General features: G+C 34.2%; 3 protein-coding genes across 3 annotated transcripts; 2 read left to right on the top strand and 1 right to left on the bottom strand.

The window, feature by feature from the left end:
* Positions 1-8,267: 8,267 nt before the first annotated feature.
* On the bottom strand, positions 8,268-12,270 carry LOC140862966 (adenylyltransferase and sulfurtransferase MOCS3-like). The gene is made up of 10 exons (XM_073266007.1): positions 11,871-12,270; positions 11,738-11,793; positions 11,361-11,425; positions 11,135-11,209; positions 10,949-11,027; positions 10,790-10,828; positions 10,536-10,644; positions 9,893-10,011; positions 9,076-9,192; positions 8,268-8,782 (listed from the first exon to the last, which is right to left on the bottom strand). The coding sequence occupies exons 1-10, from the start codon at positions 12,169-12,171 to the stop codon at positions 8,387-8,389; spliced, it is 1,356 nt and encodes a 451-aa protein (XP_073122108.1). The 5' UTR covers positions 12,172-12,270; the 3' UTR covers positions 8,268-8,386.
* Positions 12,271-13,181: 911 nt separating this feature from the next.
* LOC140861636 (protein FAR1-RELATED SEQUENCE 5-like) lies at positions 13,182-14,201 on the top strand. Its single transcript, XM_073264658.1, has one exon. The coding sequence runs from the start codon at positions 13,182-13,184 to the stop codon at positions 14,199-14,201; it is 1,020 nt and encodes a 339-aa protein (XP_073120759.1).
* Positions 14,202-14,240: 39 nt separating this feature from the next.
* LOC140861635 (protein FAR1-RELATED SEQUENCE 5-like) lies at positions 14,241-15,506 on the top strand. The gene has a single exon (XM_073264657.1). The coding sequence runs from the start codon at positions 14,241-14,243 to the stop codon at positions 15,504-15,506; it is 1,266 nt and encodes a 421-aa protein (XP_073120758.1).
* The last annotated feature ends 237 nt before the right edge of the window (positions 15,507-15,743 follow it).

The raw sequence follows: 15,743 nt of genomic DNA, 5'->3' as shown, positions 1-15,743 counted from the left end.
TCGAACCTAGCATAGTCTAGGTCCGCTCCCCTTAACAAACATGGGTACCCCTGGGGCCCCAACTCCTTGTCACAACTTAGGCTATATATAGTGTCATCCATTCCCATATTTTATCAATGTGGGACAATGAGCATCAATCTCATCCTACCAATCCAACTTGTCCAAACAATTTTTCCAACAAATAATCCAAGTTGTGAACCACCAGAATCAGCATGACCATTTAAACAAAATTCTGAATCAACATTATTGTCACAAAGAATCTGAACTTTCTTCTTTATTTTCACATGAATCAAAGGCCTATTATTTGTATCACCAATTAACAAATATGTCTACAAACACTTTTCATCCTTTACATATATCGGGTCATAGGATGATCACAAATATATGTTAAATAACTGAATTTTAATTCAATCTCACTTTTGTTTCAAGCACACTTTTCATATACTTCATCTTTCATTCGTGACATAGTCTTTTAAGAGACATCAAAACTTACTGCTGTATAACCACCATTTAATCCCGAACACCATTCAAATATTCCTTGCTCGTTAGTTTTCCATTCTCCATCATTTCAAAATAAAACAATAATTCGTGTCATTTTCCTGTTACAAGAAAATTACAACAATGCATGCTAGATTAAAAAATAAATAAATACTTCACTGATATATAAAATTAGAATATACAAAACCATATAATAAGCACTAAGAATCGCAATATACTAAGAACACATATAAATGAAGTAATGTGATGAAGGTTTACTCATTAAATGCGAACAGATTCTACAATTACAACACTCTGAAATTCAACCAATTCATAATACAAGACAATTAAAACCAAAATAATGTATATACTGAAATATACAAATAGAAGCCAGTATGTGTATGCAAAAATGTGTATAATGCAGATTTTTCATTTCCTGTAGATATTCAAGAATGATTCCATCAATTAAACTTACTCATCCTTTCGACATATCACAATTCAAAAATCAAATAACCACAGCTAATTCGCAGCAAGAACAATCTGGCCTATATCAGATGACTTAACCTTCATCGAATTCAATAACAAACTAATAGTTAATCTCAGACCCAAGCGCCGAATAACACCTCTTAATTTTGGAGTCAATTTGATTGAAGGTGAAATATTTCATATCTATCATCCATGCTTGAAATTAATTCAATTAAATAAATAAATTTTGTTCTTTATCACACGATTAATAATTAATAAACCAAGAAAACTCAAAAGAAAAAAGTAACAAATTATTTACTAGAAGAAAAAAAAATTAAAGAAACCTACCTACAGTGGAGTGCAAACGAGGAGACAAAGCTGTTGAAATGTGAAGAATAAAATGATATGAAGAGTTCGATCACTGCCAATTCTTATGGGTTTCCTGCTATTGAATTTTGATTGAAAATTTTTTACAAAACAAGGGATTTGGAAGAATGGGGAAGGCGCCAAAATAATGGGAATATTTAACCAATTTGACTAACATTTTAAAAAATGACCTTTACTTTTTTAATTCATTTAGTTTATTTTTCTACCCTTATGAATTAAAAAAAATTAAGAAAATTTAGCAAATTGACACAAATAAACAAACCGATGTACGTTGTTCTCCAACTCAAATATGCAACACAGAAATTAATTTCATTAGTTAGAAAAAAGAACAAATTCGATCTAATTTTTTTTATTGGTGATATACATATCCTACAAAAATTTTAAAATATTGAGAACCAAAAATTTTAAATTAATTCACAAATTACATGTAAGTCACTTTTTGAAAATGAAAATAAAAATGTTATATCAACATACAAATTAGGTTCAATGGATAAAATTCATTATATTAGACAAATTTACAATTAATTGACATTCATATATTGACAACCAAACAAATTGCTACGATATAAAACCCACCAACAAATGATAATATCAAATGACAAAGGTTGGTACCTTCAAATGTCTTATTGCAACATTTCGAAAATCGAAAAAAACCAATAATAAAATACATGAAATGGAATGAAATCACAATAAATATCTATCTTAAGGCTTCCAGCTAAAGGTGTGCATCATATAAATTTTACGTAACAAACTTAATTAAACAACCGATTTCTTCATGCTCGCAAATTCTTCAACGGAAGGAATTCTTTTTTTCTTTGTTCTTCCTTTATGGACTTTAACCAAAGGAGGTAGTACAATCATAAAAGCAATACCAACAGGTATGTTCCATTCATTAGAGGGGGGCACTGGATAAACTGTTTTTGTATAGGCCAGCGTCCATACATTTGTCATGTAATAATGCGAGCACAATTCATATTATGCTGACCTGCAGCTGCTATAGCATGTGAACACGGAAGTCTATCAATGTCAAAACTCAATAACGACATGTTCTTCTATTTAATCTCACAGCCGCATCATGACCAACTTCAGTGACATGATATTCAAAGGTATTCAATTGGAAAACTTCAATTTTTTGTGACTCGATAAATCTTGATCGCACCGTTCTCTCAGCCCATGGAGTAAGATGTCCGGTTGAAGCAACAACAGCTATGCGGTGAGTATTAAACCATGATGAAATAAGATTTTGAATTGCATCCAACATGGCAACTATTGGAAGTTCACAAGCTGGTGCCAACTTTGCATTGATTGATTTTGATCCATTGGTTGTCATTATATTATATCTTGAACCATGAAAATACGATCTTGCCCATTTTTCTCAATGAATGTTGTCTTCAAGATACTTTGTGATTCTTGGATAACTGTTATTCATCTCACCGTATAATTCATCAAAATCCATCTGTGTGTAAGCTTTAGCTGTTCGCATAAATAATGAAACTCCACCCGCTTTGGACTTCAGTCTTGTCTTGATGTTTTTTCCAAGATGCCACAAGCAATGACCATATTGTGCTTTCTTGTATATTGAGGCAACACCATTAATGATTCCTTTATGCCTATCAAAAATAAAAACCAGTTCATCATCATCATCAGGTATCAAATCATGCAACTTCTCAAAGAACCAAAGAAAACCCAAAATCGAACGTTTACCTGTTATGTCAATATCGGGTGCAGCCTGAGTCTGTTGATCTTCAGACGGAGCAAAAACTCGTGCCTGCTATCTGGGAGGCTGGCTTGCATACTGATTACCTTCCTGTCTATTCTGCTGCTGAGGTTGGAAAGAGTGGACAGTAGGTGCTTGCTGCTGAGGCTGAGCTGTCTGTCTCGAGAAACTTCCACTCTGAGCTTGCTCAGAGCCCCACTGAGGACAAGCTCTGTCAAAGTGCGCCGCCTGATTACAGATATAGCAGCTCCCAAAAATACCTCTACACTGATCACTGGAGTGACGACCTCCGCAGTTGGCACAAGACATGCCTGACTGACCCGAACTCTGTCCCGATCCGAACTGACTCGAGCCACTAGAGCTCGATGAACTGCTTCCGTGCTTCTTAAACTGCTTCCCCTTCGGGTGATAGTAATCCTTCTTATTACCTCCACTGCTTCCACCTTCAGATCTCGGTGGTTGATTCTGAATCTGAAGAGATTGATTCTGGTACTGGGATGGTTGGTTCTGGTATTGAGAAGGTTGTGCCTGGAACTGTCCTTGCTGGTGTTGAGGCACAAACTGACCTCCTCTCTGTCTCCACAAACCTGCTTCAGCTCCTTTTGCATGATTCATGACATCCGCAAAATTATCTGGCCTAGCAGTGTTTAACACCAGCGTGAAGATATCAGGGTTCAGACCATTAATGAACTTGTCGGCTTTAGCTTCTTCATTGTCGGCAATGTGCGGTGTAAATCTCAGCAAACTATCAAATTTTGCCACATACTCCTCAATATTCAAATTCTCCTGCCTCAGATTTGCAAACTCAGCTCCCTTGTCCTTTCGGTATGAAACTGGGAAAAACCGTTTATAAAACTCAGATTTGAACAGATTCCAGTTAATAGCTGTGCCTCAGTTCTCCATGGATCTCTTCGTCGTGATCTACCAGTTCTTAGCAACACCACAAAGCTGATGAATGACCAACCTGGTTCTGCGATCATCAGAATAGTCAAGGGAATCGAACAACTGATCAACGTCATCCAACCAGCTCTCGCAGTCAACGGGATTCTCTGTACCCAGCAACAAAGGAGGGTTAAACGACTGAAACCTCTTCAGCCAGGTTTCCATAGGCGTCGCTGTGGCATCTAACTGATCGACTTCTGTACTAGCTTGCTCATTCGGAGGAGTAACTGGCGGTGGGTTCCTGTTAATAACTCGACGAGGACCCATCTGATAATCAAAGGTTAGGACACAAGATATCTCATCGTTGCAATTTAAATCATGTAATTCAAATAGCTCTCAATTATTAAAGCATGCTCGCATGGTATTTAATAAATCAATTAAATAACTCAAACACATGCGAGAAATTATTTCAAGCGAACTCGATCTACCTCGCTCAATCTAATTCAGTCCAAGAATCTTATCGCTCTGATACCACTTATTGTGAGACCTCTTTTCTAATCATCTAATCTAGGATAAAACAACATCTAAGCATACAAGAACAAAGATTAAAAGCAAAGAATAAATTTTTTTTTTTTTTTAAAAACAGTGCTCGCTCGATCGGTAAAACATTACCGATCGAGCGGGCCATAAGTTCCAAGTCTCTGTCGAGACTTAACAAAAGCCCTCCGCTCGATCGATCAAAACTTACCGATTGAGCGGACACAAAAATCCCAAACTTCTGCCTCAGCTCAGGGGTGCTCGCTCGATCGGTAAGATTCAACCGATCGAGCGGGCACAGATCTGCAGAAAAATAAAACAGATATGCTCGACTCTTTTCAACTCCAAAACTTCAAAACTAAATCCATTTGACATCCATAAATCATCCAAACATCATGCATAATCCAATACAAGGTAGTTCTAGAGTTATACAATCTCAAACTATTAGAACATGCTTCAGTCTAGCTTATTCAATGAAATACAATACAAGTTCAAATACAATCTAAGTTCAATTACATATTCGACTTCTAAACCACCAAGGCCTCACTTCTATCAACTCAACCACCTAGCCATGCGATCTCTGACTTGGTCCTGCCCCACTTGTTGCCAAGCACACATACAAAAATAAGACAACAGCCGGATAATCCGGTGAGAATAACATTCCCAGTAAAAGAGACAAACATGCAATATCATTCAAATAACATCTTCAAGTACTTTGATGTAAAAAGATTATCTACTCTGATAATCAAAATGCATCTCGTTTTTTCTTTCTTCGGTCGGGATCCCAAGGATAAAGTATCACAACGATCACACCGAACTCTCCTTTCGAGGTGGATGATGTATACTTCAATCCTCTAGACTCCGGAGCATTATAGAGAGATCAATATGCAATTGTAGTAAATCGCCTACAAAGCCACTCAACTATAATCCCCAGAACGTCTAATTAAAAATGAAAACAATCATTTGGCTCAATATGAAAGCATATGAATTCTAATACATTAAATCAAAAACTCAATTAGTTCACATAAACATGCAAGTATGTGATTTCTTCGGAACACTCGAATCAAGTCGGATTCGAGTTATTCGTTTCATTCAAGTCTAAGTCGTCTTATACCTCTTTCAAACGTCGATGCTCTAACCTGGAAACAACAATAATATACTCATTCAAGATTCAGTCAAACTTCCTCGATTGATAATAAGAGAATCGATACTATACCGGCTACAATCTCTAAAACGATTCAAATTCTGAAATCTTGCAACTCACGACCTTCAAATGAATCTGCAAAATAAGTAATAAAGGCCCGAGATCACTATCGACATTCAAACACGACTAAAAACGGCTCAAATCAATTCAAATCAAACTATAGCCCAAAAACTCAAACTGGTGGCATAACGGTTATATTCTAATCAAACCGAAATCGCAGACAGCATAATATCAATCCAATAAACTCAAATCAACCAACATTCAACCAACACAATTTGATTCCAACAAATCTCAAATCCCAAATTCTCGAAAATCATCTAAAAATTCATAACAAATCTGAACGACGCTCTCTTTCAAAACTGACAGAGAATAAACGATCAGAACTCTGTCAAGAAAAATATAACTGAAACTCAATCGATTCTAACGACATCAAAAATAGAAGTCTAGCTGATCGAAGAAAAACTTACTATAGAACGAAACTCGCGCAGCCGTGATCGCTAATCTGCCTTCAGAAATAATTCCTATCGGACGGATCGACTTGAAACTCAAATCTGAAAGCTTGGAAGGCGTTTGGGGCGGCTTCAATGGTGAAGGAACGAAATGGGGGAGGTGAAGAAGTGGTGGAGAAGTCAACCAAGAGCCAAATAATATAACAAAACCCAAAATTGCATTTTAGTCTCTGAAAAATCCAAAATTTGCAAAAAGACCCTGATCAAAATCAAGTCGGCTCTTGAACTCTGCAATCTTCGATTATCTCAAATGAAGTCAATTAAGATAAATTCGGGGCGTTACAAAATTACTTAATCGTGTTTTAACATTTTAAACATGTTTAGCTAACTAAACCACGTAAAACAGATTTCGGACTACTACACGAGCATCCTAGTAGATTATGTATGTTCATGTTTAGTTTTGCCATGTTTTATGGTTTCGTCATGTTAACCATGTGGTTATAATTTAACTTATTCAAGACTGGTATGGCTAGCAGCTTTAATATACAGTGAGAAACATACATTCATACCAATTTATTTTAGAACTTATTCCTGCCCTATCTTCTCAGATTATGATTTTGTGTAAGATATAACATAGAGGCTGAAGACGACGGAGACCAAAATGAGGACGAGGGATGAATATCAATGAATTAGACTTTAAACTTCTCGTAAATTTGTTCATGTTTAGGGGATTGATTGAGTTACTAATATAGGTATGAGAATTTTGATATTTTGATTGTTGGTTTATTTAATGTTTATGCTAGACAGGGCTGATCAAATTTAATGAAAAACCGTCCAAATCGACAGAATCGAACCGCACCACACCGCTATGTTAAATTTTTTTGACCAAAACCGCGGTTGAAAAAAAAATAGCAAACCGCACCGCATAATATGACACGGTGAAAATTTTAGTAAAAAATCGCACCGCATAAATAAATACTTTTAAAATTATTTATGATATATTAATATGATCATGAATATCGTTTATATAATTTTTTTTAATTCAATAGAGTGATTCAAATTAAACATTATTAGGTCTGTATCTAATTATAATACCATAATAATGATAGAAATTCAAATTTTATGTACAGAACAAAAGACTATATAATATATCATAAGAATTAAAAATTAACTTTATTTCATCCGATATGTTACCCTCAAATTAAATTATGCACATTTAGGAAAGTTGTAAACAAAAAATCATCCTTATTTTGTAAAATCTTTCTATGGTTTAAAATAAATATTTAACCTAAATTAACTACTATATAAAATCATGAAACCTAATTTCATTGTATTCCCTCATTCAGTGGTGGCCTCTTAATTCCGTCAGTTAATTTTATTCTCTTGTATCAACTTTTTCTTTATTCTCAATCTTTGGTCTCTATTCTGTTGGAAAATTTGTCATGACTTCAAGTCTATTGAAAAATATGTAATTTAATGTATTAATTAATATTCTAAATACGACTTCTTAAAATTTGTTTCTCTACAATTTATTTTTTCAAAACAGTTTTGTTTTGCCTTTCTTATATATTTTTTTTTTTGTCTTGCGTGTTGAAAAATTATGAGGAGATTTTATAAATTTTTTTTAGAATTTCTTTTTTTCTTTTTACGTACTATACCTTGAAACTCTAAGGTAATTTTCAATGGAACATTCAATTTGAATCATGAGATTTCATGATTACAAAATTGACTATTCTTTTATGTCATTTATTTTTAAAGATTTTGAATTTTCGATTGTATTTTTTTTTATTTGAAAAAAAATCTTTATGATTTCATGTCGTAGCAAACAAAAAATATTCTAATCATCAAATATTTTTATATCAACTTATATTTTTTGGTGTTATTGTATTCATAACGTATTTTGTCTACTGTACTAAAAAAAACTTATTTTGTCTACTTGATGATCATTTTTCTTTATTAAAAAATTACTAAACCGCCCAAAACCGTCCCAAACCGTATATCAACATTTACATGAAAAACCGCAATTAAAAACTATATTTGAAACCGAACAGTGCATAGCAATTCGATTTGAATTTTATGAAAATACCGTCCAAACCGCACCGTGATCACCCCTAAATTGCTAGGTGAAGAAACAAACAAACAAACAATGTAGTACTTAAATGCTTTAAAATTCAACTTCCATCACGGAAACCATTGCACTACTGCATCTTCTATAGCTAAGTGAACGGGAACAAATTTAAACATACAGGATTTCAGGTGCGAGAATTGTTAGTAAGTCGGGAACTTTGGATCAACGTCATGTGCCCATGATTCGAGCCCTCCTATTATGTCTTTAGTAGAAGTATACCCATTCTTGTGCAGGTATTGAACCGCCCTCTGAGAATCATTGCCTCGTCTGCAAATGACATACAAAGAAGGGCTTGAACGAGCACTACCCTTCTCATCATTGTCTTCCTCGTTTCTCAATGCTGTAGAAATTTCAGGTAACCGGCCCTCCAAATTTGCGAGAGGGATGTTCAAGGATTTGGGGAGAGAGATGATTTTGTAGTGATGGGATGGCCTCACATCCAACAATACATGTGCTTCACCTTTCAAAATTCTATTATTGTACTCCTTGCTAGTTATTCTAGCATCCGCTGGAAGTAAGTTTAACTTCAATGGAGTCTGCAATGAATGGGAATAAACATATGTGAGTGACTACATGCTTAGTTTACTCTACGTGGAATAAATCCATAAATGGAGTAGTATCTATAGCAAATGATGGGAGCTGGATAGATGATCAGCAGTGCAATGGAATGTTAACGACTCCAGATGCAAAGGGAAGGCTCAGTGATTAAAATTAGCTATGACTAAAGCTCATTAGGCACTTCAAGCGGGGCCAACTTTTTTCCCTAGTTCAAAAATTCTGCACAAGGAGACAGACACCACATAAGAAAATAAACAAAGAAGATGCACACCGTTGATAGTGAAGATTGGGTGAACTTTTCGTAGTCAAATTCGCGAAATTGCTCTGATGTCAGTGTTGCAGCCTCTCCACAGGCTTCACACTGCAATGATCTTCCCCTAATTTTAACCTTAAATTGAAGTAGCACCAGTTGAGGGCATACACAAGATATTTTGCACGAGTTAGTAACTGTTTAATACTGAAAACATTCCAAAAAACAGGGAATTCATTGTACAACAAAACAAAACTCAAATGAACTCTACAGAAGGGGATAGAAAATGGGTAAGTGGGTTGAATTCTAAGTTTGATCGCCCAATTTATGCAGCTGATAAAATGGCAAGTTAAGCTTGAGATGCATCCAACCCGAACAACTTGCAAACCTTCTTTTCAGGTTTTACAGCACAAGTGTCAAATGTTGCAGTTGCTATGAGATTTGGAAGTTAGTTTATGCATAGTGAACTTTGGCAGGTAACAATGTGCGTTTTAATGTATACACAAATCATGCATCTTGATTAAAAAAAATCATGCATCTCCTAAGAAGAAAGGAATTGAAAACGACTGCTCAAAAGAACCTTACCTTACAGGTACAACGATTGCCCAGGACAAGGACATGAGAACACATAATTTTATTGTTGAATGAAGATAACTGATCATTCTACAGGTCTTATTTCTCAAAGTTGAAGAATACTAATAGTGCTCATAGTTAAGAGAATAATATTAAATTGAAGGGTGGGTAAACAACAGACAGATAGCTCCCAACAAATTCAGAAGGTTATGAAAGAGGTTTTAAACTGAAGAAACTGAAGAACAGCATCTTAACAGGTACATACAACACGAATTCGACTAGAAAGCGCATCAAACAGAAGCATCCGTCCTGAAAGTGGTTCACCAACAGCACCAGAAACTTTAATAGCCTCCAACGCCTGGAGGCACCCAATAAAGCCTGGTACTGTATATAAATAAAAAGTATCAAGATCAAATACCAATGAAAGGAGGATGCTTAAACAATATTTAACTTCTCAAGAGTACACAATTTTCTCTTTGAAATCCTAATCTCTCTGACAAGGCGAAGGGTCAGACTCTGAAAACAATTCAAGTTTGGGTGTGCTTAAAAGAGAAGAGAGAAGGATTCTATCAATCTCTCAACAGAAAATTCTTGAAGTTGAGTGGAACAAGTTTTCATGATTTAATTAACTCCGAGTATGATGTCTAAAGCAAACATCATGTAAAATGAACCCGAGCTACACAACCAAAAAGAAGAAAGGAAGAAAAGAAAAAAAGAATAAAAAGACTACTTTCAAGCTACAAAACAAAAAATCTCACATTATCATCTTAACCAATTTTTTTACATTTGAAAGAGGATATGCACAATTACACTAAAAAGGGATGGCACGTAAAATGACTTCACCCCATACTACGAAATTTGGAAACATCAACTAAAACTCAGTGAAAGCGTTAAACATGCTCAATTACCTACTCCCAGGACTCCACTGTCTGCACATCTTTGGCATGCTGTTGTAGGTGGTGGGGTAGGGAACAGGCATCGATAGCAAGGACCTCCATTATAATTGTAAACAGTGAGCTGCACAAACAATAGAGAGGATGGGTTATGTAAGCGAAATGCAAATAAATTACACTTAATTTTAAATTTTTACGATGCTTGAAGGTTGTTAAGCACAAGGATCATAATCTGCAACCAAAGTGAATCATTTTTCGCCTCACGATACCTGTCCTTCGAGTCCAAGAGCAGCTCCAGAAACAAGAGGCTGCAAGCACAAACAGATGGATGCTCAGCGAAGGTTCAAGCATGATAAAAAAATTTTACAGTATGCAAATTAAATCTGCCAATTTATTTTCAAAAAAGGACAGAGCAAGTACCAAGTCACCTTTCCCAATACCACACAGCAATCATTGATCATGTAACGACTCGGAACATTATCAGTTGCATCTACAACAACATCATACCTGAAAAAATAAGCATCACGAAAGATTAAATTTCATCACAACATTAACTACAAAAGTCATTGTAAAATGAATATGATGTAATCTAAACATAAGAGGGAATATCATACTTGCTAATAATCTCCAATGCATTCGATGTGCGCAATGCTTCCTGGTGCTCAACGATTTGAACAGTAGAGTTGATCCTAAGGAAACGATGGAAGACAAGTTTGGCACAACAATTTTAATAAAACATAACACTGAATTTTCAAATTAGGTAAAAAAAAAAAAAACTATTTAAATATGATGCTTAACTACAATAAAAAAATCTAAAAGATAAATAAACAAGTAGCATACGCCCGACAAGCAGCAGCAGCAGACTCTACTTTTGATCTTCCAATATATGCTTCAGTATGAATTATCTGGAAAACGATTGGAAAAATTCAATAATTAAATTTCAAATGGCAGGACCAAAATCTCGTGGCACAAAACTGCTTTTATATAGAGCTTTACATCATGGGAATCTTAAATCAATTGTTCCAGAATCCCAAACACGAGAAAGACGTGACGAGGGTGTGCAGGAAAATCTGGAAAACATTATGTGTCATAGTGCTTTTAGGTTTGGAGGGGCTACTCGAATTCCAAACACGTAAAAAGCCAAACTTTAACACAGTGAGACAGTAAAAAGGAAAACAAAACACAATTACAAATGCGTAATTTTGTTTGGTACTTGCCTGCCTGTGCAAATTGTTAAGTTCGACCACATCATGATCAACAATACCCACACGGCCTGCAAGGAAATTTCATTTCCGGAAACATTAAATTATAAGACAAGAATTGACATATTTATTTAAAGTATAAACATACCAACACCGCAAGCAGCAAGGTACAGCAAGGCTGGTGAACCCAAGCCACCAGCTCCAATAACCAGAACCGAATTTTTCAACAAATTTGCTTGCGCTTCAACCCCAAATAGAGGAAGCAAAAGATGGCGGCTGTATCGGTAGATCATATCCGCGGATAGCTGGCCGTCGAAATGAGTCTGCTTTCCTTGTTCCTCAGTATTGAGGCGAGCTTGCAGAGATGATATTCGATGCTCGATTTGAGACTTGGCCACCTCCAGTGATTCGATTTCGCGGCGGATGTCAGCAATGGCGTTGGAATCCATGAGTGTCAAAATCTCAACTTGTTTGTGTTGATCAGATGAGATGGGACTAGGATTGATTAGGGTCAAGTGCAATCCTCACCTACACTCCCTTCTACATGTTTAATTTAGGTAAATACATATGCTATACAATCTCTTCACATCTTACATCTATTACAACAAAATAATATTTAGTATTTATGGAAATATTAAAATATAATAAAAATTTTATTTTTAAATAAATTTTATTTTAATTAAATAATATTCAATACATTATAATAATATCTATTTTTTAATATCCATATTTTTATACGTGTGTGTATATATGTATTATATTAAAACATTGATTTAAAAAATAATTAAACATTGATATTTAAATTCAAATATAGAAAAATAATTATAATATAATAAACAATATTTAATTATGGATATCAATATTTTTATTCTTCAATTTAAACGTTAAATAATATTTTTCCATAAAATCTCAACCTCTTGTACAATTATTGAAATATGTTATTCAATTATAAAGCAAAGCAAAACATTATATGCATTTTTCGGTTTACAAAAAATCAAGCAAGTTTTTCTTTTTGAAGTAAAATAACGTCCCAAGAAGTTGTTGCCACTACTTGTTGTCATTAAGGTACATTATTTATCTAACCTTTTTTTTTTCTTGAAATTCATCGCAAATACTCGTGCTAAGTTTTTTTTCAACTCTTTTTTATGTAATTGTATAATAGATACTTATATATTTATATATATATATGTGCAATTTTCTTCCATAGTATATCAACATTGAATGATTGAATATTATGTGAGATACTCTTGATAATTGAAATAAAAGTTTCGAATATTTTACTGAAAATCGAAAGTTTATTTGATAATTTTTTTAATTTATTTGTTAGTTTTAGATATATAGTATTTATTTATTATTTATCTTTAATTTTTATTTTTAATTATAATAATAAAGGTAGTATAATTATGAAATAAAAATATAAGTAGATGATATTTCTATTAAATATAATTGTGCAGGAGTAATGGATAGAGATACTATCGTGAAAGACAATCTTACATCTCGTAGGTTGGACTTTGATCAAGAAAATAATATATTAGACACTATTTATGATGATAAGGAAGATGAAAATATTAATGAAGAAGTTTATGATAAGGTCCTTAATGATTTTCATACCAATATTTCAAATACAAGAATTCCACAAGTTGGTATGGAATTCGAAAGTGAAGAAGCGGCATATAACTTTTACAATAATTATGCAAGGGCCCTCGGTTTTAGCATTAGAAGACAGGCATGTCACAAGGATAGCAATGGGAATATTATGGATAGGACATTTTGTTGCTCATGTCAAGGTCAAAGAAGAAAAGATAAACGAGATGTGTGTGTCAAATCTCATCGCCCTGAAACAAGAACTGGTTGTTGTGCAGAAATAAAAATTAATGCTCGTGAGACGGGTAAATTGAAGGTCGTTGGTTTTATTGCTTCTCATAGTGGACATAACTTGGTTAGTCCGAATAAATCACACATATTGAGATCTCAAAGAAGCATTAATACCGGACAAGCATCACAAATATCTAATATCGACAAGTCAGGAATAGCACCAAAAGCAGGTTTGAGTTATATTGCTAGTCAAGTTGGTGGTCGTGAAAATATCGGGTTTATTCTTGAGGATTATAGGAATTATTTGCGTTCACAAAGAACAATGGATATTCAAACAGGAGATACAGGAGGTGTACTTGAATATTTGCAGCAGATGCTATCGGATGATCCAAATTTTTTTTATGCGATTCAAGTTGACAGTAATGATCTTATAACCAATATTTTCTGGGCAGATGGACAAATGATGGCTGACTATGTGTATTTTGGAGATGTGGTTTGTTTTGATACAACATATAGGAAAAATAAAGAAGGAAGACCATTTGCACTATTTGTTGGTGTCAATCATCATAAGCAAACTGTCATTTTTGGTGCAGCATTGTTATATGACGAAACTGCTGAAACTTTCATGTGGCTCTTTGATACATTTGCTAAGGCTATGAATTGAAAAACTCCCGTAACTATTCTCACCGATCAAGATGCAGCTATGGCAAAAGCTTTATTGGAAAAATGGCCTGAAACATACCATCGCTTGTGCATTTGGCACATCTATCAAAATGCAGCTACTCATCTTAGTTCTGTTTTCTCAAAATTTAAAGAGTTTTCAAAAGATTTCAGTTCTTGCATATATAAATTTGAGGAGGAAAGGGACTTTTTAACAACATGGCAAGAAATGTTGAATAAATATGATCTCCAAACTAATCCATGGCTCGAAAGGATGTTTAAAATTAAGGAAAAATGGGCGCTTGTATATGGAAGACAAACATTTTGTGCAGATATGACTACTACTCAGCGCAGCGAGAGTATGAATGGTGCTTTGAAAAAATATGTAAATTATAAGAATGATTTGTTACAGTTTTTTCAACATTTTCGAAGATTGGTTGATGATCGTCGCTATGAAGAGTTAAAAGCTGATTTTCGGACAAACCACAGTACACCAGTACTTTCCTTTCCAGTTAAAATTCTAAAGCATGCAGTAAGTGTTTACACGCATGAAACCTTTCAGTTATTTCAAAATGAGTTGTGCAAGGCGCATGATTCAAAGTTAGAAGTTGTTACTGAATCTGAAGTTATATCCCACTATAAGATCTCATCTTTTAATAAACAATATCAACACACTGTTACATATGATTTCTCTGATGATAAGATTTCTTGTAGTTGCAAAAAGCTTGAATTTGCAGGCTTATTATGTTCTCATGTCCTCAAAGTATTCACTTATAAAAATGTTGTGAGAATTCCTGAGATTTATATTAAGAAAAGGTGGACCAAAATGGCAAAAAAATGGATTGTTGGAATATCTTCGCCACCTAATGATAAAATAGAAGAATCTTTGGATGTGATAAAGGAAGAAGGTGAAAATGTAAAAATTGGGATTCGATACAAAGAACTATGTCGATTGCATCATCAACTTGTGACACGTGCTGCATTGACAGAAGAGACATATGAACTAACAAGAAGTGTTATTATTAAGGCGATTGAGGAGGTGGATATGAGTTTAGAAAATAGAGGAACACCAAAGCAAACTCCCAGTCTCAAAGTAAGCTCTGAAAAACAAATATTGGAGAGTGGTTGCAATGAAGTTGTAGTAAAAGGGTTTAAAATTAAACCAAATTCAAGAGCGAAATCTGGAAAACGACCAAAATCTGCTTTGGAAAGAGCAAAAAAAAAGAGAAAGTCAAATAGTAACAAAGATAAGGCATCATTCATAAATGATACTAACATCAATATTGAACAGATAAAATTATTGTGGTGATATCTAGTCAGTAATTACAGTTTTATTTCATGAAATTAAATCATTTGCATTCGTCTTGAAGTAACTTTTTTGTTTGAAATGATAGAGTTCTCAAATTCACTCTTCCAGTTGTAGCATATCTGGAGTAGATTTGACACAACCATTCCAGGTGATTCATTCACTTACAATTATCACCTTTGTAGATTATTAATTATCTTGCATATTTATATCTTATGATATGTATACATGCAGCGGCGA

Source organism: Henckelia pumila, chromosome 4, assembly GCF_033568475.1.
Source record: "Henckelia pumila isolate YLH828 chromosome 4, ASM3356847v2, whole genome shotgun sequence".
NCBI classification, from domain to species: domain Eukaryota; kingdom Viridiplantae; phylum Streptophyta; class Magnoliopsida; order Lamiales; family Gesneriaceae; genus Henckelia; species Henckelia pumila.
Note: the sequence above shows the minus strand (reverse complement) of the source record. Positions and strands in the feature narration are given on the sequence as shown.

Coding starts and splice junctions, on each gene's coding strand:
- LOC140861636 (XM_073264658.1), top strand. CDS start 13,182: ATGGATAGAGATACTATCGTGAAAGACAATCTTACATCTCGTAGGTTG.
- LOC140861635 (XM_073264657.1), top strand. CDS start 14,241: ATGGCAAAAGCTTTATTGGAAAAATGGCCTGAAACATACCATCGCTTG.
- LOC140862966 (XM_073266007.1), bottom strand. CDS start 12,171: ATGGATTCCAACGCCATTGCTGACATCCGCCGCGAAATCGAATCACTG. Junction 11,426..11,737: donor TTAACAATTTGCACAGGCAG/GCAAGTACCAAA, acceptor ATCGTTTTCCAG/ATAATTCATACTGAAGCATA. Junction 10,012..10,535: donor CAGTGGAGTCCTGGGAGTAG/GTAATTGAGCAT, acceptor ATTTATATACAG/TACCAGGCTTTATTGGGTGC.